This window comes from Sturnira hondurensis, unplaced genomic scaffold (assembly GCF_014824575.4).
Source record: "Sturnira hondurensis isolate 20B ecotype Veracruz unplaced genomic scaffold, ASM1482457v3 Scaffold0022464, whole genome shotgun sequence".
In the NCBI taxonomy this organism is placed as follows: domain Eukaryota; kingdom Metazoa; phylum Chordata; class Mammalia; order Chiroptera; family Phyllostomidae; genus Sturnira; species Sturnira hondurensis.
In genome coordinates this window covers 553,170-578,923 of record NW_028095095.1, presented here as the reverse complement: position 1 = coordinate 578,923, position 25,754 = coordinate 553,170, and the positions used below count along the sequence as shown (strand labels likewise).

At 42.1% G+C, this 25,754-nt stretch overlaps 1 protein-coding gene across 1 annotated transcript in view; it reads right to left on the bottom strand.

The window, feature by feature from the left end:
• Positions 1–23,682, bottom strand: part of CNTNAP2 (contactin associated protein 2) — a 1,160,842-nt gene extending 1,137,160 nt beyond the window's left edge. Inside the window, exons 1-2 of the mRNA XM_037035585.1 lie at positions 23,664–23,682; positions 6,835–6,945 (exon numbers count right to left, since the gene is read on the bottom strand). Coding sequence (XP_036891480.1) covers positions 6,835–6,945; positions 23,664–23,682 — 130 coding nt within the window. The remainder of the gene's footprint in view (positions 1–6,834; positions 6,946–23,663) is intronic.
• Positions 23,683–25,754: the final 2,072 nt, after the last annotated feature.

Below are 25,754 nucleotides of genomic sequence, written 5' to 3'. Positions count from 1 at the left end.
AACATACGTTCATCTTCTGATCTTTGTAGTCTCACGTTTTCCTCAGGCAGGAACTGGCAAGACACAGAGGCACTTCCTCGAAGCCCAGCCATCCCTTTCTGGGGAGGCGTCCTTTTCATACGGACGAAGGCATGCGTACAGATTTTCTTTTGAGATATTAAGGGCAATTGATGGCAAAGACTAGTATTTAACTGCAACAGATTCTGCAGATTTCATTAAATCTCCACCACAGCTCTGTTCTGCTGTACAACTGATTCCACGTTCACATGTAAATAGGGGACCTAGACTTCCAAGATTACTTTGGTATAACTACTCCTAGAATTCCCTTGCTGTCAAAAGTTCCCAGTTTAAGTGATAAATTATATAGTACCTGTAAAAATCAGGCAGCCGAGCTGCAGAGAGTTTAAATAATTGACAAATACCATACTCATCCTTGGCTGACTCCACATTAGAATCCGGTTATGCATGAATAAAAGTCATTCTCGTCCCACTGCTCGGCCCGGCATGGGAGCCAGGGAAATCGGCACGTGTCTGCAGGGGACTCGTGTGAAGGTGAAGAAGGACAGCCAGTCCAAACAGGAATGGCCACCACCCCGAAAATCAGCCTTCTGAATTTTCCTGCTTCCGAGGACCTAGTCTTAAGAGGCCAAAGCTTCCGGGAAAAGTAACACTTCAGCCAATGAATCTATAATGAAGCAACAATGAATCAGTGAGTGGGAGGGAACCAATTAAGAGAAACACTGACTAAAAGGGCCGAGGCAGGAGCAGGGAAAGAAGAAAAATCCTGAAGTGAAATTCGCCAACGTGGACAGAAGTTCACCAGTTGGGGAGGTGCGTCTATTTCACCACTTCAGCCTTGACGTGACCCTCATCAAGGTTAAAAACATTGCTGGACCCGGTGGATCCTGGCTGCCGGGAGCAGAAGAGCGGATCAGGGATGGGAGAGAGAAGGGCACCAGCTGCAGGCCTCCCCCGGAGGACCAAGGGCCCCACAGAGCAGTTGCCATCGCTTCCTGATTCCTAGGGCACCCCCATCCGCTCTGGTTGGGGGTTGCATTCGTGGTGACAGATCCTTTTACTCTTTAAAGCAGAAAGGGGGAGAAAGAATAGAAACAAGGCAAGAAGGTGTTTACAAATGTAACTCAGGGGCGTGATAATGAAGGGTGTAACAAAGGAGAGAAATACATGCTTTCCGGGAGCAGCAGGGACAGACCCTGGGAAGAGGAGAGTAAGTGGGATTATTTGCTGAGCCCCCCTAGGAGTCTGCGAAAGCCAGTGCCACAGGGTAGGCATGGAGGGGACGGGGGACCTGAAGAAGAGGTGGGTGCTAGACACAGAAAACGACAAAAAGATAAAAGCAGTGATTCAGCTGGTGGCAGTTATTAACCGCAGCAGTGCCTTTTAAGGCAAGGTAAAAGACTGGAGTTCTCTTTAAGAGGCAAGGGTGGGCGTGAAGGGGTCTGCACAGGCCGACTTCCAGATGCCTGGTGCACGCCTGTTCCTCCCAGAAGCGACCATCGATTGCATGGACCACACAGGCAATCTGTTCTCCCTGCTGGAGGAAATAAGGGTGAAATCCCTTCCAAATCCCTGCCAATAATGCGCTGCCCTTTGCTTTGAATAGAGACGACTGTTCCTAAAATGGGGGGGGGGGATCACTGGGAAGAAAATCTAACAAGAGAGAGTCTCCAAGAGGCAGTGAGCATGGAAGGATGGACCATAAACCGAAAGGGCAAGGGGGTGAAGAAGAAAAAATTATCCAAGATGCCCATCAGTTAAGAAGCGCTGAGATCTCAGGACAGGGTGGCTCTGGGTGTGTAATCACAAATCATACGTGCCTTAAACCTCCTCCTCCTTGGTAGGTTCTGTCTTTCGGCGAATTTGCAGCATTGATATTGCTTCATCTGGCTTAAGCGTGAATGGAAGAGAATGGGACTTGCATAGGAGACACGGATTGTGTCCCCAAAGCACTGGTCCCTAGCTATGCCGCTTTAGAATCTAAAGTGCAGACTGCCGGTGGATGTCTTTTGGGGGTTCCTCTATTTATTACTCTAATCTGTAAAATGTGACAATGGGAACTGTTTTTCATCAGGAGTTCTTTAGTAACTAGGGAGACAAATGTCCTCGAATTAGCTCAGGCGAGGGGAGGTGACCACCAGAATGAGAAAGGTCAATTTCACAGACTCCAGAAGTACAGCCAGGGCTAGGGCTTGATGAGGACAGCAGGGACCTGAAGCAGAACAGGGACGCCCAGGACTTGGTGCCCCACCCCCCCACGTGGATCCAAGTTCTCTCTGCTTTTGCTTCTCTGTTTACATGGGGCCTGCCCTGTTTCCCCCAGCAGCCCTCTCTGTTCCCAAATCCGTGTCACATAACAGAGTCAACAGGGACGCTGATGGCATCAGCTGAGATCCTGGGCTCTCTCTCATCATCCGTGGTTGGTGGGGGAAGAAGAGGACCCAATGGTGAAGGGCAATCCCTTTGGGCCAGAAGAAAGAGGGTGATTTCTAAAAAAGAAATAGGCATGTGAAGTAGGAAGTGAACAGTTCGGCAGAAGAAAGGATGGGCTCCGCTAACCTCGCATTTTACCTAACAAGGGTCTTGTAAAGATCAAGCGGCACCTGAAACACACACGAAAGCACTTTCTAATCTGTGCAATGCTGCGTAAGGTGGTGGACACCTTATGTAAAACTCTCCAAGGTTTAACATCTGTGCTACCCAAGAGGAAACCATTAATTGCTCTTGACTCAGAATGACACAGATGGGTAAACGTGTGATGGATTAAGAATGTGGAGATAAATCCGGAATAGAAACCGCAGGAATTGGGCACTGTTCTAAGACAGAAAAAGAAACTAAACTGAAAGCAGTAGGCTCCAAAAGCCAGGACTGAGTTACAAGTGGAATGCCCATTGAAATACCACGCTTCTCCCCAGTTTGTCTGTAAGGGCCCCTGATATAAAGGCTGCAGCAGAGAGATTTGCACTGTGGGGACGCCAACATCAAATTGTACAAGTGTGTCAATCTGTCCTCTGAGTGAATATTTGCATTTATACTACTCTTCTCTATGCATTCATAAGCTCTATTTCTTCAAAATGTATTTGGGGAATATAATCTAAATAAATGATAATGATAAAAGCCGAAGCCAATGTTTATTAACAGAGTGATCAATGAATTTGTTCTTTGCGGTATTTGTATCATCAGTAAGTTACATCCTTGTACCCTTCTGTGTGAGTGAATGATCTGCTTGCTTTCAGAGGCACATATGGTGTGTCAATCAGGTGACTCTTGCCAATAATGAAGCAAGGGAATGTATCTCCAGCTTTCCCAGCTTCCCTTACATACATCATCTTTTCTTCTCTTTGCAATTATCTGTTGCCTTTACTTATTTTTAAGAAAAGTAGTATTATGTTATACTAAAAAAAATGTGTCCTCAATTAATGTGGGTTATTAGCCATTTACACCTTAGTGTGAATTTCAGCTGCCATGGCTCTTCTCCCAAGGGTATTTGCATATGAACTTTTGGATGGTACGACAAGCTCTCTTGTTTATTAAAACAACTAGATCTGAATTTCTTTATGCTTTTCTTCTTAAGGAGGAAATGACCCTCTTTCTATTGCTTTCTACCTTGACCCACATGGAGGTCATCAGCGAGTGTCCTGGATGCACCTGCAGAGGCGGACAGAGCAGTGTGAGACGTGGACACACAGCCAGCTGTGTGACAGTCCCAGAAAGTTAGGCAGACAGTACGGGATGGGTTTGTGGGGAGGGAGCGTTATATGCAGTTATGCACAGTCCGCCACTGATAAGCCAAAGGGGTATTTCAGGGTCAAAAAGTGAGTCCCCAGGGCTACCCCATAACAAATGCTGATGCAAGGGACCATGGGCAAGTGTAAATCTATAAGGACAGCACATACAGGGCTTGCTCCCCCAAAATGACCACCTCATGATTTCCCCGCCGGGGTCTGACAATGCACCGCATCAATGCACAGCTGGGAAACCATCACATTTGTTTTATAGTCTTTGCTTCTGAAACAACTTTTCTTTGGAAATGCATTGCGTCTACGTCGCAACCTATAGAGCCATAGACACAGGTACGTGTTCTATAAACCACAGAGGAGGCTGCTACAAGCACATTCCTCCAATCCCAGCATCCAGATTAAAACAAAGATTTTGGAAATTTATGTTAGATATTTCACTGTATACATAGGAGTGGTTAAATAGATGAAAAGTTCTAAATAATTTGAAGTGGCATCTTTTACTACTTTAAGACAAACCATATTTTAGCATAACTTAAGTTGAATGAGTACAACAAATAAACTACTGATGTTTCTTCCTAAAAGTATTAATTATGAAACATCAAGGAGAGCATAAGCTTGTGCTTAAAGTTACAGCTTTTGTGGCCCCCGACTCTGAAAAGTTAGGACAGGGCAGCACCCATCTGTCCAATTCCCGTAGGTATTTTCGCAGTCTTACATCTATAAAATGTATATTCTGTTCTACAACTGTAATTCCTAAATTGATGAGTCACAGTTTTATATTTAAATGATTCACTGGTCAGCCCCAGTCACTTGACCATGCTTTCCTTCTTTCTTTTTTTTTCATTCATCTTATTATTTAGACTGTATTATTTGTGTTTTCAAAGACACTATACTTGCGTAACCTAACTTGCCCAAATTCACTGGGTATGAAATTGACCAGTCATATTTCCTTACAAAACTTTCTTTAAAGAATTTTGTGAAGCTTCTGCTTCTCATTGCAGTTGGTGTAGGTCTCTCAGTGCCATGAAGCCCCTTTTAGAAAAGGCTGCATCCTCTGGGCACCGAAAACGACGGTGTTGTTTCTTTCTTTGCTCTTATATTCTGTTCTAGATTTCCTGGAACAAGGCTGCCTGAATCATAGTTATTTTGGGGATATGGCCAGTTCCCCATGTGATGTTTTTGAATTGATATTATTTTGAATATTATTCGTTGTTTTCAGTGTTTTTTTATAAAAGAGGAACAAATTAAAATTTTTGATAGTTTAACATGTTTAAGCAAAACTTTTGATGGTTTATAGTAACTCACCAACTCTCTCATGCCCATAATCTGATGAATATCAGAATATATAAACAGAGCAGCTAATTAGTATTTCTTTTGGGGGGGGTATTTTTTAAAGTTTATTTAATTATTGTTCAGGTACACTTTTCTGTCTTTTACTCCCACCCCCAACCANCCCCCCGCACCACCCCCCCCCCCCCCCAGTGCTCCCCACCTCCCTCCCATTTACACCCCTTTTAGTTTTTGTCCATGTGTCCTTTGTACTTGTTCCTGTGAATCCTTCCCCTTTTCCCCTGAAATTCCCTCCCCTCCCCCATTTGGTCACTGTCAGCCTATTCTCTATTTCAGTGTCTTTGGTCATATTCTGCTTGCTTGTTTGTTTTGTTGTTTAGCTTCCTGTTAAAGGTGAGATCATATGGTATCTGTCTCTCACTGCCTGGCTTATTTCACTCAGCATAATGCTTTCCAGTTCCATCCACACTGTTGCAAAGGGTAGGAGCTCCTTCTTTCTTTCTGCTGCATAGAATTCCGTTGTGTACCATAGTTTTTGATTCATTCATTTACTGATGGGCACTTAGGTTACATAATTAGTATTTCTTTTAAATCAAAACTATATATATCTTTAAACAAAGGTAAACATTTACCAAAGGTAAACATCTCTTTCAGCAAGTCTTTTTACTGGTGAAGGTCCCTTTATGCTTCTGTGAATCCTCTGACTATATTAATCTGAACACAATGTTCTATCTTTATCTTACTTATTTTCTTCTTCCCTTTGGTCTTTCTGGATCTTTCTGCTAAATCTCTCTTTTTTGATACTAGTTTTTCTTTTTTTCCTCTCTTCTATCACTTTTCCTTCTTATTTTTGCTTTTCTTCTCTGTTTTCAACTTTATTTGTGTTTTCGTCTTCCTTCCTTTTTCCTCTGTCCCTCTTTCTGTCTCTCCCCCCCCTTTCTTCCTAGCCCTCTATATTTATTTGCTTCTATTTCTCTTGAATTGGCTGTGATTTGAGTTTAGCATTCCCTGTTTGCTGAATAAAAATTATGATCTTTATTGGTTGATTCCTATTTATCCAGGAAAATCCTGTCTCTTTTCTTCTAAGTTGCTGTTCATTGACATTTGCATCCATGTTCCTTTAAAACAAAAGAGTTTTAAGGTTCTGTCCTTAATCACCTTCTTTTACTCTCTGAAACTGCAGTCTACTTTGAAATTAGCATTTACTAATTAAGACCAGGACTTTAAAGTCAAAAACTAAAATTTCAGTTGCAAATGCATAACTATTTTTTCCCAAACCTTTAACTAATACCAAAGTTAAATTCTGTGTCCTGGGGGAGAAATTGTAAAGGGCCACAATATTTTATGCTGCATTTTCAATGGAAACTAAGTTGTACATAAATCAAGAGAAAAAAGCAACGGGTACAAAGTATTCTTTTGCATGCACTGTCCGTATATTTGACATCCATGTTTTTTAACTTCTTTCTAAGTGATTTTTCTGACTTACAAGAATTTCCTTAACTCAGAATGTCTATGCTATTTTGAATTCATTATCACAGGCAACTCCGAAAAATTCTCCTCTTTAATCTATCATTTCTTACTTTCTGCCCACAGTTTTACTCCCCAACTGTGGCTGTGAAAAAAAAGGGGGTTACAACAGCATTTAGGAGTTCGTGGACAGACGTGGGGAGAATGCTGTGAGGAGCCTGCTAGCGGCTGCGGTGCAGTAAGGTATGCTTTAGGATTCCAGCTGTGAATACAATTCTTATCGAACACATTTGCCGACGCAGAGAAGAAGTCTCCTCACCCCCTCGCTTGTTGATCTTGGCGTAGCCGGGAGAGTAGCTGGCAGACATGGAGGAGGAGCTGCTGAAAACTCCATGCGGGAGCCCAGACACAAGGGGTTCATCACATTTTTCTGGAAGAAAGAAGACGGAGGCAGAGAACGTCAGTAAAACTTTTAAATGCCGATGGGTGGGTTTTTGTTAAAATCACATTGGCCACAGCACAAATTTAAAAATGATGACCATTTAGCAAAGAAAGGATCAGAAGGTGGGCAACTTGGTGGTCATTCTAATAAATCACAGGACCAGTTTATAGGGAGTGATAACTGTGACACAGTGTGTCCTTCCTAGGGACCTCCCTTCAGACCTGCTCCCTCGGGATCGCGAGCAAAGCCAAGGCTGGTTGTTTAACAGCCTTTGGAATCTGGCATCTACTGTCAATCTTCATCACAGGGGCAGAGGGTTGGAAACATTGAGCTTGGGGGTGGGAAGACTATGAAAGATTCTGCCCAAACTACGAGATGAAGAAACGGGTGTCAGGATGGAACACAGTGATCCTCATTCTGAAATGCACCCCAAAGCCAGCAGTCCCCATATTTGATGGCCACCACCGGGTGAACCTTCAGTTTCCTTCCTCACTTGGCTCCTCTAGTGACTTTAGGGGTTTTTTTTTGTCCTCTCCCTCACTGCCAATTTGTTCTCAAACTCCTTTGACGGCACTTTCCATTTTCCTTACATCTACATGGTAAAGTCCGCAGGACTCCACCCTTGCCTGGAGCTCTCCTCCGTCTGCTCTCATGGGCTGAGACACGGCATCAAAGCCTCTGTCTTCTCAGCCTGGAGCATCCCAAATGCTGCCGCCTTGCATCACAGGGCCATCAGCCCGCTGAAAGACTGCCCCATCCGCCTGCTTCCTCCCTTGGCCCCTTACAGTCCGTCTGCACATTTAAACCAAGGGGACACTTAAAAATCTAAGGGGCTCACGTGGCGCCTGTGCTCCACATATCCACCGGTTTCTGCTCTCCATCCCTCAGAATAAAGTTGGCACCCGCCGTTTCGCATGCCCACCCTTGTCTAGCCACCAGGACCCCGCCCCCTCCTTCACAATCACTGCTCCCTCACTCCTCCCAGGCCCTGCTCAGCACCGCCTTTCATCCCTGCAGACAAGCTTAGTAAGTCCACCAGTCGGAAAGAGCACACTTCCACCGTCACCCTCGCAGGCACCACGGCAGCTGTCTCGCTTCCTGCGGAGGACCGAGTGCCACCGGGCATGTTACGATTCCACCCGTTCCTTTGTTGACTGGAGGATCTATGGAGATCAAGTTTTGGATAGTTTGCTTGATGTTTACTCTCCAGGGATCTGAACAGCACAAGGCAAACTTGATACACACTGTAAACGCTTGTGCAGAACGAATGAATGAATGAAAACAAGAACAAGCAACCTTAACTCACCTCACCTGGCCCGGCAGCACATTGCTCAGTTACAACCTGGCACAACACCTGATGTGCAGAGAGGTGGTGCTAAGTCCCCGACAAATGTTAGTACACGCTCCCTCCTCTGTTCAAGGACGCCGAGAATCACACTGAATATTCTAGAAGGGTTTCTACCTCGCATATTTAGAAACAAAAAATAAAAATGCTTCAGCAATAAAAGGAATGAACTAGTTTTCTTGAAAAGTCACTCGGGTGGAGTTAAGTCCCTAATGATCTTGGGGAAACAAGTTGCTATTCGTGATCTCATCCCTCAGGTGTGTACAAATTTGAGGTTAAAATGAACAAATCTATCCTTGTAAAACATTGTTACATTTCTTATTTCTCTTAGTTATACTGTAAGTGCCTCTGGAAAATACAGCGTGTGTGTATGAATGTATTCCCCAGAAAGTTAAATGTAAAAGAACAAAAATAGAGACATCAAATCTCTTTGAAAAGTATCGGAGCACCAAGCAGGTGTATACAGTCAAGGAGTTCGCATTCATTGTTTTAAAAAGTGTACTGCTCAGTGTGGCTACCAGTAAGTCCAAATAAATAAAGCCGTGATTTCCTGTCTTCTGACTCTGTTGAGGTTAACTTTTTATAATCTTCTGTCATAGATCCGCCTTCCACTGGAGTCTTTGTTACCCCTGAAGTTCCCATTATACTCAGAATGCACTCAGGTTCATTCATTCCCCTTCCGTTCATTCAAATGCCCACGAAGTGCCCCAGCCATGCAAAGCACAGGAAACTCAGCGATGGGTGAAATGACAACAGTCCTGTCCTCATGGCAGTGAACATCTTAGTGGAAAGAAAGAGACTCAAAAGTGAAAAGCAAATTTTTATTATGAGGTGATGAGAAACACTACAGAGCCATTACTGTGAAAGAGAGTCAGGGAGCTTGGGGGGTGCGCGGAGGTGCAGAGAGTTGTGTTTTTTGCTGCCTGGTCAAGAAAAGCCTCTTTGATGAGGTGACATCTGAGAAGGAATAGGAAGGGAATGAGGAGGGGAGCCCCCTCAGAAATCCACAGCGCAGTGGTGGGAGAAAACTTCCTTAGTCCACACCTGCTCCAGAAGGTCATAACAATGAACGAGGCATGTTCCAAAAAGTGAACATTCAATGCGTACGTATCGTAACACTGAAGGTAACCAAAATGAAATAGATAATAACCGATTAACAGGTCCATTAGCTAATTTAAGTTTAGAATGTACACAGAGCACTTCTAAAAACTGGAGGTAGTTTATCCATATTACATTTCCAAGAAATTGACTTCTGTGGGAAATTCATCATCTTTATACCACATTTTAAATTTGTCATTAATTTAAAAAAATCATGTACTCAAGAATAACAAAATTAGAATAGAAATCAGAAAATACAAGAGCACGTAAGAGATTATTTGAGTTTTTTTGTAAAAGGTGGTTATAAAATTATGATCAGAATTTAAGCACTGGAAATCTCATACTCTCCTAAATTTAGATGTAATTTATAAGAATGTAATTATGAAAATATTACATATTGGTATGTTTTCTTGGAAGAGTTCTAATTACAAACATTTATTGAGATTTTTATTCTATGCCTCATACTGTTCTAAACACTTTGGGAAATTAAACATCCCTATAAAGAGCTCACTTCCCCACAACAGGTAATAATATATGGCCCCACATAAAGTAATTAAACATGGAAAAACAAGAGATAATGCCAAACAGTGTGTAATTCAGTGAGAATATCACCAAATACTAAATGGAACAAAGAAATTGAAATGCCGGGCAGTTGTTTAGGCGAGTTGCTTATTTGTCCTGCTCCGTCACAAGTGTAACCTTGACTATGGCAGTGAACCAACCCCCTTCCTCCACCTGACCCACATGCAACATGAGAAAATCATCGGAAGTTTCCCTCAAGCTCTAAAAATCAAGCATGGCCAGCCACCTGTGTCCACCATCTCCTGTAGGTCAAATCCGGCCCACGGCTTTGCTTTTTAAATAAAGTTTTATTAGAGGGCAGCCACACTCACTCGTTCACGTATTAGCTATGGTTGCTTCCTCGCAGCGAAGTGTCACAAAAGAGACCTCATGGCCTCTAAAACCAAAATATTTACTATCTGACTTTTTCTTTTAAAAAGGTTTCCTAAACTCTGGTCCAGTATAAAAAAAAAAAATTCCAGGTATCCAGGAAAAAGAATGATTAAGGATCCCATGTGGGATCAAGTACCATATAAATAATAATAGAGGCTAAAGAGATGAAGGGCTACAGATAGGTAAAGAGAGGATTAAGAATGCTCTAGAAAGAGGAAAGAGCTTAAGCAAAATCACAGAGGCCCTAACAGGTATAAAATTTCTCAGAGAGGCTGTAGTAACAGTCCATGCAGAGACATATTGCCTTACTGATGCGTATGATGCGCTCTCCATTTTTATTTCTATCTGCAATAATAATTATCACACATTCCATGTTCCAAAGAGTCAGCGTGCTTCTTGTGTGGGAACACGTGTCTCTATAGGCTGCAGACATGAAATACTAGGAAGTCAGGCAAATCCCTGCAGAAAGATGCGGTTTTTATAAAGGGGAGAAAGAGAGAGAGAGAACGCAAACGTTTGAAATAATTTAGCATTGTATTTCCCCATCCCGGGATGTCTTCCAAAACTACAGCTATGCGGCTATGGCAAATATTTGGTCTCTAGTGGATTTTTCTTCCAGGGATTCTTGGATGAAAGCTAAAGGAGCAGATGGGCCTTGGGTTTTATTTTCACACAATTGCAGTCACTCAGGAAGGCAGACTGGCTGCAAGGATTCTGCGCTAATTCAGTAATGGCGGTTGCCCTTTACCTCCAAGAGGTGGGGTCGCTATGAACAAACGACGTGGCAGGAATTTGCAAGGTCAAACATCAGAACACACATAATTGCCCTTAGAGATGGCGTCCGAATGTATCTCTAAGTAAAATAATGCCGATTTTCACAACAGAGTATCTTTAAAAATTATAACGCTGAAAATATGCTTTATATCACACATTTAGAAACATGAGCCTAAGACAAAGACAAGAATTAAGCACGGCAAAGGAATGCCTGAACCAAGCAGTGCTATCAGGACAAAAGTTCGAGCAACAGCCTCATCCGTACTTCAGGGGAAAAGCTATCACGAAAGACACATTCTCAGAGCAATGCCTCACTTAATGGTCTCCTTATGTCCTGGGCATGCAACTCCTACCTTTGGAAGCTGAAGCTACATCGCCTCAGGTTTTATGGCAATTTTCCTCCACAGTCAGGCCAAATTTAAGAGGCGAGACCTCCCTCTGAACTCTGTGGTTTCAATCAATGTTCCTTATGGCCAAAACTGTCTTGAATTACAGCTGAGTGGTTGGGCTACTTTCCTTCTGGGGCTCCCAGTAACATCTCAGGCCTTCCCAGAGTTGTTCTTTCTCTGATGGTCGTTGCAGGTTTGGAGTGCCTGCTTTTAGCCTCTTGTTCCTGAATTGCCTTAGGCTGTAGGTGCCCAGCCATGTCTGACTATTGGTAACTATTGTATTCACCAGTCTGAGTACACAGATTCCCATGTATCTAACTAATAGATACGGTGTCCAAATTCTGCTAACTATGCTACCTCCCCCCCCCCATACTATTTATCTGACTTCCTAAACAGACCATGCTTTTGGTTACATTGCTTCAATGACAGTGGGGAAACCCCTTTGGACAAAGAAAATGTTATTCTTATCTAGCCTAATGACAATTTCAGGATTTCACTGAAAAGGAGACTGAACACCCGACTCGGGAGCTTCTGGAGTAATCACTGAGATTAATAAAGCCTATTACAGTCTTCATACCTAATAAATAGCATCACTGTCTACACTCCAACCAGGAGAAGACTTGTATAGCGTCTGGTATGTCTATACTTCAGAAACTTTATTCCCAAGATTTTATTTCCTTTTTTTTTTTCATTTCCTTTCCAAGAAAGAAGGAAGGAAGGAGATATGGGAGAGAAGGAAGATGGATGGAGGGAGGGAGGGAGGGAGGGAGGGAGGGAGGAAGGAGAAAGGAAAACACAGTACTAACAATAACTTCACAATATTTCTTTTTTTCTTTTGAAAAAATTTTTTTAAGATTTTATTTATTTATCTTAGAGGGGAAGGGAAGGAGAGAGAGAGAGAGGGAGAGAAATATCAATGTATGGTTGCCTCTCATGCGTCCCCTGGCGGGAACCGGGAACTGGCCTGCAACCCAGGCATGTGCCCTGACTGGGAATCGAACCGCGATCGTGTGGTTTGCAGGCCCACTCTCAATCCGCCGAGCCATACCAGCCAGGGCCACAATCTGTTTCTATTGAGTTGCACCAGGCCCACTATGTTTGTTCCCCATAAACCTGGGCAGCGGGTTATAAAATTACTTTGTTTTGATACACTAAGAACCATGGTGCTTTGTCTTTTCTTAATGCACATTACTCGAGCAGGCAAGTAATGTTTCACCTCCAGAGTTCGCTAACTCTGGCATTCTATCAAAACCAAACCCAGCGGAGCTCATTCCACATGTCATCTGTGGAAATCTCATACCCTGACAACATTCTTAGAGGGAAAGTGTGTAGTATTATGTCTGAAAGCCACATGTTCTTTACTAATTTATAGTATGGAATATTCAAGTAGTACATGAATTCTTCAATAGTATATGGAAAATATAGGGAATGAAAATATGACAATCTCTTCCAGGACTTTTTATAAATTGTTTACGTCATTGGGATCTATTGTTTTTACCTTAACACTGTCTCATACATGTTTTCTCAGGATAATTGTGACTTTCAGAGGTTGCCTTAGGTTACGGTCCCCCCAACGTGAGCACAGAGTGGGAGAGAGCACGCCTCTCCTACTCAGAAGATCTAGGTTGGATTTCTATCAACACGAATATGGATGACTTATTTTAATTCTGGCTTACCTACAGGTTTTCAGTGACTTCAAAAGTCCCATTCCAGCTTGGAATCATTGTTCTATGATTTATAAATCATAGCAATAGAAAACACATTGTTTTAAAAAATCAGTGTTGCCCTGGCTGATGTGGCTCAGCGGATTGAGTGCAGAACCATTAATCAAAGGGTTGCTGGTTTGATTCCCAGTCTGGGCACATGCCTGGGTTGTGGGCCAGGTCCCCAGTAGGGGGCGCATGAGTGGCAACCACACATTGATGTTTCTCTCCCTCTCTTTTTTCCTCCCTTCCCTTCTCTCTAAATATAAATAGATAAAATCTGCACAGAAAAATCAATGTTATAGGAGTATATTAGGAAAATGGCTTCTCCTTAAGGCAAAAACATCCCTGACTAACTCATCTACTTTATATATCTTCACTTCCATGGGGTGAGCAATATACCTGACCCCTCGAGGAGCTGCGTAGAGCCCTGGAATAAACCCAGAGTGACATACACAAACCTAATCAGAGTCGAGTCTAGAGACAGGCTGTCTTTGAAGTGCACACCTTGAAAACAGAGGCTTGCCTCTTGCAGCTAAAAAGAAGGGGCTCCTCCAGTCTTACACAGATGTTCTCAGAGCAAAGCACAGAGTCAGCCACTTGATGGCTGTGCCTCTGTCCAATACACAGATGTTCCGCAAAGGACAACAGATTCATTCCACTGATTCATGTAAACAAATAGTTATGGGGCACTTACTTTCTGCTTCAGCCCGTATCTCCTTAAAACTGTCTTCGCAGTTGCCAGATGGGGCAACTTTCAAAAATAGGGCTCCAGGTCCCGAGACCCCCCTTTTAGTGTGAAACCCCAACTCCACAAAAGCCTGCGCTGCACCCGCCCTGAGCTCACATGGGCTCCATTCTACTTCAGGTTTCTCTTCTGGGCCCCAAGCCCAAGATTCACGCTCCTTCCTCTCTTTTGCAGACACACCAAGCACACTCCTGGGCTCCAGGCCCTTGCCGCCCTCCCTATCCCATCCCCCCACCCCCAACATCCTGTTGGTCTACATCAAGCAACTCAACTGTTGGCGAGTTCCTGCCCTCCGGGCATTACACCCTATTCAATTGCCTGGTTTTATTTTGCTCACAGCACCAAACGCAATCCAAAATCTTGATTGTTTGCTTTTTAAAAAAATGTATTACTCTTTTTCCCCTTTTGAGATAGTGATTTCATTTTCTTTGATGTATACCCAAGAAGTGGAATTGCTGGATCTAACGATGACTTTATTTTATGTCATATTTTTATTATTATTTTTAATTCTTACCTGAGGGTATGTTTATTGATGAGAGAGAGAGAGAGATCCATGTGCAGGAGACACATTGGTTGGCTGCCCCCTGGACATACCCAGATCAAACCCACAACCTAGGTGTGTGCCTTGACCTGGAATCGAACCCGCAACATTTTTGGGGTGTGGGATGACACTCCAACCAACTGAACCACCCAGGCACAGCTTACAAAGTACATTTGAAGGATTTTCTTTCCCTTTCATCTTCCTTTTGAAATAGGTATCTCTGCTGTAGAACAAAAAATAATAGTGGCCAATTTAAACTTATTAATTCTCATTCATGTCCTGCAATGAACTAGGACTTGGTTAAAAGGAAATAACCATAGTGTACTGTCATTTGTGGGAAGCCTACAACTGAATATAAGGACCAAATCAACTTCAATGGAGAATATACGTTTTCAATCTTCTCTGTAATTCACAATCCTGGCCTAATTCTTACTTTTCTGTGCAGCGATTATGTTTTCTGATTTCACCTCTAGAAATCTTTTTTTCTCTTAGGAAAAAAATCACAAAGAGAGGCAACTCTTTTATTTATTTATTTAAAGGTGTTTTTTTTTTTGTTTTTTTTTTTTGCAGGGTGGGGGGACTAGACTATGGACCATGGGAACAGGGCACAAGCCCATCTTTCTGAGACTCTATTCCTGGGGCTTAGGAACTTGGCCTGCAGCAAGAATCTCACAAAGTTTGTTGAATCAATGAATTACTGACTCTGAGGAGTAATACATCCATTTAAAAGCAAGCCTGGCAGACCACTTCTTAAATTTGGCTATTGAGATGTATCCGCTTTATCTAAAGGGTACTTTCGCTTTTTTCCATTTTTAAAAACTGCTTGTACAGAGAGAGTTGGTTTCATTCCTGGGACACGATGCAAAAAATCTTCCTCACTGGGTCACATGGTGGCAATGCCATCTCTCTGATCTTCAGTAACTTAAAACGACCTGTCATTGAGAACCCTGGAAAGACATAGAGGCTTTGTCTAAATCGTCATTACCTACCCCTGGAACTTTCAAAATACGTTGGCTCCGGCAAAGAACTTTCTAAGTGAAATCTATTGGCTTTTCTGGATTAGCACTTTACATCAGTTTTATTTATTGATCTGTTTATTTGTTTTCAAAAGAACCCGAGACTTTAGGATTTCTAAGAGCACACTTTCATCCTGTTTCATTGGGAATCCACTGTGATAAGTACTTGTTTATACGTCGATCTCCCTGCTGTATGCTGATCTTCTTCAGAAGGAAGGGACTTCTTCCCCTTGTCAATGTGTGGAGTGTACAGCACACAGTAGGTATTCTTCATATACTTTGAAAAACATTGAATACAATCAGTACAGTAGCGTATGACAATGAATCAATTCAATATTATGACTTCAAAAACGAGACCATATTTCTTTCATTTTTCTCTTGTTGGGTCCAATAGGTATGCTCAGAAAATATTTAAAATATAGCTAGAAAACCAGTCACATTGCAGGACCATGGTTATAAATCAAACAGGAAATTGTCTGGTCTGCATGTACCGAGGGCAAATTACTTTGACACTTGTAGTTCAAATTTTGCTGGACATTTAACAGCTGCAGCATATTTCTGACAGATGGTATAACAGATGAATCCATTTCAAATTATCTACTAAACTATTGTATACTAGAAGGAAAAAAAACAGATTTGTGAGGCTTAAAAAAAGGAACTTTTTGTCTCCTCTAAGTAGATCAAACTTCACAGAAATAAAATCAAAATTTTTCTAAAATTTAATTTTTGCACTTTGTGTGGTCTAGAAAATTTTTTGAAAAATTAATTCCTCTTACCTTATGCAAAGAATGACATTGAAAAATAGAATGAACTATTTGCCCAAGAACCAGCCAGAAGTTTTAATTACTAAAACAATGATGGCAGCGGTCTTTCTTTTGTTTAACTCAAATTCTGCAGTCTAACAAGAAGTCAGAGCTATCAGCTCTTTTAATAAACTGATAACCTGGAGAGTGTTAGCATCAACTGCAGTAAGACTGAATGAACTTGGGCTCAGGCTCTTATCGACAAGCTGCCCATGGCTGAGGCTCTTTTGGATTGAGGTTTGTGTGTCCACAGGTAAATGTTAAAATTTTTTTCATCCTTACCTGAAGATACGTTTATTGATTTTTAAAGAGAGAGAAAGAGGGGAAGAGACAGAGAAAGAGAAACACTGGCGTGAGAAGCATTGGTCAGTTGCCTGCTTACGCTCCCTGACTGGGGATCGAACCCGCAACCTTTTTGGTGTATGAGACGATGCTCCAACCAATCAGCCACCCAGCCAGAGTAATTTCTTATTGTTTGAGACAAAAATTTATCAGTTAATTTAATGACAAAAATCTAAGGGTCGATGCAACATAGTTATTGACAACCAAGTCTATTTCCTGTACTACTTAATCTACTCTTTACCTTTAAATAATTGACCAACGTGCTCTATCGATAAACACCCCCCATGTTCCTGACTCCAGTCACTACAGGTCCGATCAGACTCCCAACTGGTACAAAGTCGGACACTGTGGAGTCCCTAAAGGGAAGCTGTAGAATCTTTAATTAATTGACAAATATTTATAATATGTGAAAGAAGTGGCATATAAAACAGTATTTATAATAGGATCTTATTCTTTTGCAGTATAAATGTATGGATACAAATGACTGACGATCACATATAAAATACAATACAAAATAAATTTGAAAAATACACAGTGCGTCAGATGGTGATGGGGGGAGGGGAAAAGAAAGAAGGAAGATGAGAGTCCCCATCAGGGGGTTGGTGGGTGGATAAGTGCCTTTTAAATCAGGGGTTCCAGAAAGACTCAGTGGCAAGAAAATTGGTTCCCAAAACTTCATGGACAAGAGGAGACAAGCCAAAGAAAGCACTCTCTTCTGTGAAGTGGTAGTTCCAGGATGAGAAACGAGTGAGAAAGCTCGGGAACAAGAGCAGATGGGCATTCTGCAAGGCCTGCGAGGGTGGGCCAGGAGAAACACCGAAATACGGAGTCAACAAAACAGGAAGAGGTTAGAAAGACGGGGGAGGGGCGGGGGGAGGGGCGGGCAGGGAGGGGCATGCTGGGCTCCAAGGGCTTCTAAGAGAATATACAGAGTTGGATTTTAGTACCATGCGAAGACTGGAAGCACTCGACAGGAGAAAATGTGATAGTTTACCACATTTATTATGAAAGAAGTGAAAGTTTAAGAGAATGTGTTATTTTTCTTTTTGCTCTTGCTTTTAAGACTTTTCCGAAAGCAGTTGTAGGTTTACAGTGAAACGGCAAGGGAGGTACAGAGGTTTCCCACAGGCTCCCTTCTCAACACCACTCACCAGAATGTTTTCCTTCTTATCAATGATGAATCTCGTCATTACCCAGAGTCCGTATTTACCTCAGGTTTCACTCTTGGTGTTTCCCAGGCTGTGGGTTTGGACAAGTGTAAAATGCTGTAGAGCAATGATCATAGTATGGTAGAGTATTTTCACTACCCCCCAAACCCCCCATGATACACCTCTTTACCTCCCCCGGCCCCATCTCTGGCAACCAATCATCTTTGTACCCTCTCCATGGTTTTGCCTTTTCCAGAATAACATATAGTTGGAACCATATACTACGCAGCCCTTTCGCGTTGGTGTCTTTCACTTATAACATGCATTTCAAGTTTCTCCAGGTCTTTTCATGGCTGGGCAGATCATTTTTTCTTCAGTGCCATTCAATATTCTATCATCTGGATATGCACGGTTTACTTATTCATCCATCCCTACGTTATATGTTTTCATTTATTCTTTTGACGAATGTGCACGGGATGTCTGTTATGTTTGAAGCTGGGTATCTTTTGTCCAATACTTCACAGGTAGCAAAGACCATGCTAGACACGTGGGTTCCATGCTGTAGGCCTTGGGAAACCACTGAAATTGTTCCCTTATTAGGATAGTGATAGCCCTGGCTGGCCTAGCTCAGTGGATTGAGCGCGGACCTGCGAACCAGACAATCGCGGTTCGATTCCCAGTCAGGGCACATGCCTGGGTTGCAGGCTGGTTCCTTGCAGGCCAACTCCCAGCAAGGGACACACAAAAGGCAACCATACATTGATGTTTCTCTCCCTCTCTCCTTCCCCTCTAAAGATAAATAAATAAAATCTAAAAAAAAAAGGATAGTGATGTGATGCTGTCCCATCTGTATTTTAGGAGGAAGAGCACTTTGGTAGCGGCCACAGGAAGCAGGCGTTAGAGGTGCGTCCTAGGAACCAGGAGACCATTATAACAGGCGTAAGTTAGACGGGCAATGGAGGTGCCTAAGCCAGTGGCAATGGTCTTATCATAGGAGAAAGATGCAAAATATATTCTGGATGGTAACTGAAATTGGTTTTCAACGGGATGTGAAAGGCAATAGAGGGAAGGAAGGCAAAAATGGCAGAGACTTCTAACGCGGGAGGCGACAGAGGCGTGAAGTCATTTAGTGAGTAAAGACTATAAAGTATGGTCTTGGACTAATTTGCTTTCATCATTTATTAGGACAAGATGTTTAACTCATATAAGAGCGCATGCCAAGATTATATCTTTACACTCAATTGATTTAATGCTTTTTAACTAAAATTACCAGTCATAGTTTCTATTACTCATTCGTTGAAATGATGAACTTGGCTTCACCAGGAAGTAGAAAGCCAAGGTCCCACCCCCCGCCCCCAGCCTAAGGCACTTAAGATTTTCCTTGGCCTGCTATAAGACAAAACTATCGGTGTTTGTCTTTATATTTGCTTATTAAATTGCAAAACTGTTTATTTTTTTCACCAAGATCCTTTGCTGTTGAATACAATTCCTTCAGCAGGCATAACTCCATTCCCTGAGGTTCAGTTAACTTGCTACCTCTAAGCATCACAGGCGAACCAGGAAAGGAAAGTATCTGTGCCCCAATGTCTGTCCACCTCCACCTTCGGATGGACCTTCGTTTCACTGTTTTTTCTTGTCACATTTTTACCTTCCTTCTGGTGTCTCTGGCTTTAAGCACATGCCACTTTCCCTCTTTCAGGAAGAAACACTTTTTATAGCACGGCTGGCCCTTCCTCCCACAGCCAGGCCCCTGGCACGAGCATTCTATACTCCACCAGAAAGGAAATGTCCTGGGAACTTAGCGAATCTAAGGATGAAAGATGTTACACTGATTTACAGGAGTGTAGGCCACTCCAAAGAACATTTCTCACCTTGCTATATATTTCTTTGATAATATTCAAATTCTAAACAAAGTAGTATCTTTTTTTCCCAAGACTTCTATAGAAAAGACAAAAACCACAGCAAAATAAAACAGAAACAAAATAACTCTTTTCAAATACACACATGTAGACATGCACTCATTTTCGATGGAATGAGGGTTTGGAAACGGCGAGTGGATGGATCATTTTGCCTTCATTCCCTTCAGTGAGGGGCAATGAAGAATGCTATTTCAGTAGGAGGGTTTGTTGTTGTTGTTATGGTTTTTTAAAAAATTCCTCATCTGCCCTGGCTGGTATAGCTCAGTGGATTGAGCATGGGCCTGTGAATGAAAGGGTCGCTGGTTCAATTCCCAGTCAGGGCACATGCCTGGGTTGTGGGCCAGGTCCCCAGTAGGGGAGTGTGAGAGGCAACCACACATGGGCATTTCTCTTCCTCTCTGTCTATCTCCCTTCTCCTCTGTCTAAAAATAAATAAATAAAATCTTTAAAAAATTAGAAAAAAATTCCTCATCTGATGACATGCTCATTGATTTTAGAGAGAGGGAGAGAGGGAAAGAAACATCCATGCAGGAGAGAAACATCAATTAGTTGCCTCCCCTACCAGGAGTAGAACCTGCAACCTAGGCAAGCACTCTGACCAGGAATCAAACCGGCAACCTTCCAGTCTACAGGACAATGCTCCAACCAACTGAGCCACACCAGCCAGGGCTCCAGGGGGAGGTTTTTTAAATAAGCAGACAGGGACTGAAAATTAAGTCTGGCCTTACACAGGCAAGAACAGAAGAGAGTCAAGTCCAGAAAATTCAGGTCAGGAAGAGAGAGAAGCACCAAAAAAGACAGCTAGAGGCAAGCAAATAGCGGCCAGAACCCTGGAAAGAAAAACATCAGCCAGGCAGCTGAGGACCAACCCGGGAGACCTTCCTTCTTCTCCGTGGTTCTTTCCACAGCCGAGGGACATGACGAAAGCCCAGCAAGGCCAGGAACTATTCATAGCTAAAAGGAGCTCTCCCTGCTCCCATAGAAAGGAAGAAAGAAAAATCATAAGCAAGCAAAGACACAGAAATAAGACTAATTAGACGTTGCCAAAAGTGTACTTGATTCATGCGCAGGTGCCCCTTGGGAAGTGGGAAGAAAAAGGACCCAAAAGCAAGTAGTGTGTTGAGCTGTGGACACAAAGTGGATCATTTCCCATTTCCCACCGAAGGGGACTGGGGACAATGAAAGATTTCTGAACAGAAAAATTATAGAGTAAATGTGCAGGGAAAGTTACAAAAATAAACAGCGTTTGGTTTTTTAAGCTTCCTTAGAGAGGGAGATACCCAGAGAATGAATTCCAGATGGGAGGAGAAAACGCAGCTTGAGAAAACAATGTAATCAGAAATAAATAGGAAATGAGACACCCCAAACCACAGAATTCTGTGTTGCTGACATGTGCACAACTACCAAGAGATGAGAAAGTTGTTGGTTTTACATTTTGAAATGAGAAATGGAGCCATGGCAGTGAAACGGAAATGAGACATATATATTCATGCCCGTCCTAATGGCGCGACGTCTGCAGTCCCAGGGAAACAATCATTTGTCCTAACACACCTGTGTTTACAGAGCCAGCCTCCGAGCCAGATTCAGAAAAACCATGTCCTAATTTCGGTTCAGTTGCCACCTCTCATGAGCCAGTCACCCACTGGTGATGAGTCCCAGTTTCCCATCTTGAAAGCGGGACTATGGGGCATCGAATCCTCCAACCCCCTTGTACAGCTGGCGTCCCCCAATTTCATGCCATAAGGTGCTCCTGAGATTACGCAATGTTCTGAAGCTAGCCCACCCCTTACCATCAAAAATGCTCTTGCTTCATCCTGTCTTGCTTGTATAAAGAAATTTAACATATTTCCAGGAAATGATGAAACAGATCTCTTAATGCTGGCGTGGATTGGTCACAAAGAACAGAAAGACAAGTATTTTGTAGCTTTGCCCCTTTGCTCCAGGCTGACTGTACTCGTTGGGAGTTAGATGAATCGCTATAAGTAATAGATAATGTAATAGATAAGTAATACTCCCTTTCCATGTCAGTAAAGCCCAAAGATGATGCTGCCAGCTCTGCTCATTTGAACATCCACAAGATGTTCAAGAATTTGACATTTAAGAACTTGACATTCATGTACCTCTACTGTCTTAGCAAACGTGACTCATCATCTTGTTCCATCATCACTGTGGTTCATTATGAGAAATACACATTCAAAGGGCTCTGACTTACTGGCTCAAAAGTTCACACTGAGGAACTTTTAACTGCACAGCCCTGAGAGGAATCTTGCTGGATGATTACATCATTCAATTACATCCTAAAGTGGAGAGTTGGTGAACAGTTGGGTGGATTACAAATAATCAGAAGCTAAGGCCTGGGATCTATACTTAGGAAACAGTCTAACAAAGTGTATATTTTAAAAAATAATACAATGTGCATAGCAGCACAATTTATAATAGCCAAGTGCTGGAAGCAACCTAGGTGCCCATGTGTAAATGAATAGATCAAAAAACTACCATACATTTACACAGTGGAATTCTACACAGCAGAAAAAAAAAGAAGGAGCTCCTACCCTTTGTGACAGCATGGGTGGATCTGGAGAGCACCATGTTAAGTGAAATAAGCCAGGTGGTGAAAGAGAAATACCCTATGATCTCACCTTTAAGTGGAACCTAATCAACAAGACAACAAGTGAACAAAATATAACCAGAGACATTGAAATCTGACAGTAACCAGAAGGGAGGTGGGAGGGGATAATGGGAGGTAAGTGGGAAAGGGTTTTCAGAAACAACTATAAAGGACTTACGGACAAACCAAGTGGGGGTGGAATCAAGGGAGGGAGGTCGGAGTGGCTGGGGTGGGAGTGGTGGTGGTGGGGTAAATGCAGACAACTGTACTTGAACAACAATAAAACGATTAAAACTAAAAACAGTACTAAACATACGCTTTATACATACTATGAAATTTTGTTACCTAAACAAATAGACAACCAATGTTTAGTCCTATTTAGGAATATTTTTGTATTCTCTATTACAATGTTCCTCACGTGACGGGCCTATAATTCAAATATACAAAGAACAGGGAAATGTGGAGGATGAACACATCGACTTGAGATTCAGAATAGGAAGCCTCAACTTGCATTCCGGTCTCCTTGATGTTAATATGTTTGGATGCATCACTTAACATCTTACAACCTCAGTTTACCTCTGGCAAAATAGTAATGAACTCATAGTAAGCATTCTTAACTGTACATACAGGTGGCTTATATTTACAGGCGGCGCTTGGGAATGGAAAGATGGCTACAGAAAATAACTACCTCTTGCTGGATGAGATCTTCGAGTCCAGATGGAGTGTAACATGAACACATACCACCCATTCTTATGTGCCAGATACCAGCCATGTAAATGCTCTTCCAGAGAGATACAGGGCTCCCCAAAGTGGAATGAGTACACAGAGGTAGGACGATTCATTGCGTCTAAAAGACAATATCACCAAACATATCACTATGCTAACGGAGAGTTCCATGAAATGACACAAAAGAATATACTTTTTAAACTGTAACTCATATACAAACATTTGTTTCTTGTAGTAATGTAACAATAAAAGTAGAATTAAGTATTTGATATTTTTCAGATTTCTTAAGATTAGTTCACCTTAAAACATGAGACATTACTAGGTATTTCAAAATATTATAGAATGACTTCTTTTCTTATATAGTTGAAAATAATCTTATTATTTTTGGCCTGGATTCATGGTAGCCAATAGAGTAGATCACAAAATTTCTTTTATCTATTCTTTTTTTTAATGAAAAAGCCACTTAGATTCCAGAATTCAAATTGGTGACTAAAAAAACTGCATTTTTTAAAATTTTTTTCAAAAATTTTGAAAAAAACTGCAGATCAACCAATGAAGTTTAGAGAATCCCTCCAGCTAGTCACCCTCTCACCACTCATGTTTATCGTCATGTTTCGTCTTTGCTAAGTATATTCTATTTTTCAAAATGCACCACCAGCCCTGGCTGGTGTAGCTCAGTGGATTGAGCGCGGGCCTGCGAACCAGAGGATCGCGGTTCAGTTCCCGGTCGGGGCACATGCCTGGGTTGCAGGCCGGTTCCCTGCAGGCCAAATCCCAGCAGGGGACGCACGAAAGGCAACCATACATTGATGTTTCTCTCCCTCTCTCCTTCCCCTCTAAAGATAAATAGATAAATAAAATCTTTAAAAAAAAAAAATGCACCACCAAAAGGCAAATAAACATCCATCATGGGACTGCAACTGTGTATCTACATTGAGGACCCCACAGGGAATATCTGTGAGAGTCCCCTCTAAATAGCACTGTGTTTTTTGTTTTTTTTTGACTAATTCAATAAATCAGGTTTCAGACTCACTCTGCACACCATCCCATTTCCTTGATACAATTCCTGACTCTTTGTAGCCCGTTCACCTGGAAAGGTTTGAATTATGTGTTTGTTATTAGTTCATCACTTGACATTCCATATATCTCACTGCTCGGAACATAAGAATATGCACATTTATACATTTTTCTAAGTTCCACTTCTTGGTTACTGTTATTTGAAACATCATATCAAAATGCTCTTGACAAGTTACCCTGGAGGTGATGCAGCAGTTTGCAAAGAGGAATGAGCATCATCTATTTAGGGTGGACCAACGTTCCCTTTTGATTTGAGTTTTCTAATATCTTCAAATGCCACTGTACACCAATAACAATTTATTTTTCAGTGGTACAACTGGCAATGTAGAAAGTATTTTTCCTAGATTTAAAGGAATACATATATATATATATATATATATATATATATATACACACATTCTTACAATATACTTTACAGCCCATCTTTGTTCATCATATAATTTCATGTAGATTACAGACATTCTCTACTGTGTCTCACTCATCTCTCACTTCCCATGCCCAGTAGAGTACTGAGCACAGTGCGAGATAGACGTTCGTGGAATGATTAAACATGTCTGCTTATGCCTGTCTCTTAGGGTGAGAGCCGATGGGGTTTACAGAACCGACTGCAGTTACAGGTCCAACCGGCACAAAGCCACAGAATGCTGAGTTCAGTCTCGCAGCAACGGAATGCCGCCCAAAATACTACAGAAGATTATATGCTGGGGTTTGACTCACCCCCCAAATTGGGTCTATAATCCAGATATAATGGAAGTAAGAATATCTGTGAGAGATCTGAAGTAGGCTTTCTCCTGGAATGAAAGCAAATTTAACGGGAGCGGCAGCATTTTTGTGGCTGATAAGGATAATTTCATGCCTTGAGATGATTAGAGTAGATTCTGAGGGAGAAAAAAAGGAAAATAATTTTGAGCAGAGGATGTGTGGTTTCCTAAAAATTGCAGTTTTGAGAAAACAGATCACCTAAAAATATTTCTTTCCATCAGAAACTGCAGATGGGGGCAAAATAAATAGCCTATGTTTCCTAACCCCTGCCTACATCTGCTTCACTTTTTTTGCCCCCAAATTCTGAAGAGGCCTGCAGAGATGCCTTTTGACTCCAGGGAACAGCAACAGAGCTACCATACAGCGATATCTCGGCCAAGGTCGGCATGAGTACTGTGGCCTGCTGCACTCGGGAGAAAAAGAAGATACTAACAACCTACATTATCTAGTTTTTTCTCATTGGATAAATATTGGATAGGGTGGGTGTGAAGCAAATAGTCATTTGGCAAGCATTTTTGTTCCTGTTTTCTAAGGACAGCAAAAATTGCAAAGAGGGACTGCTTGAAATGCATCTCATTTAACTGATACTGTTTTCCGAGGAAAATATTTTACCTTACAATGCCTCATTTATGGTGTATGGCCAGCTTAATGCGACAGGGTAACACATCTGTTTGACTCAGAATTTTATTCACGTTCCTGAAGAATTTCATACCTACTCAAATTTAAATGTTTTGGGGGGAACAGAATTAGAAGGTGCTACCAGATCTTGAAAATGAAGGTTCTGACTGTAGGTTTCACAGGTGATTGGGGAGTGGAGGGTGAGGAGAGAAACAAACCAGAATGT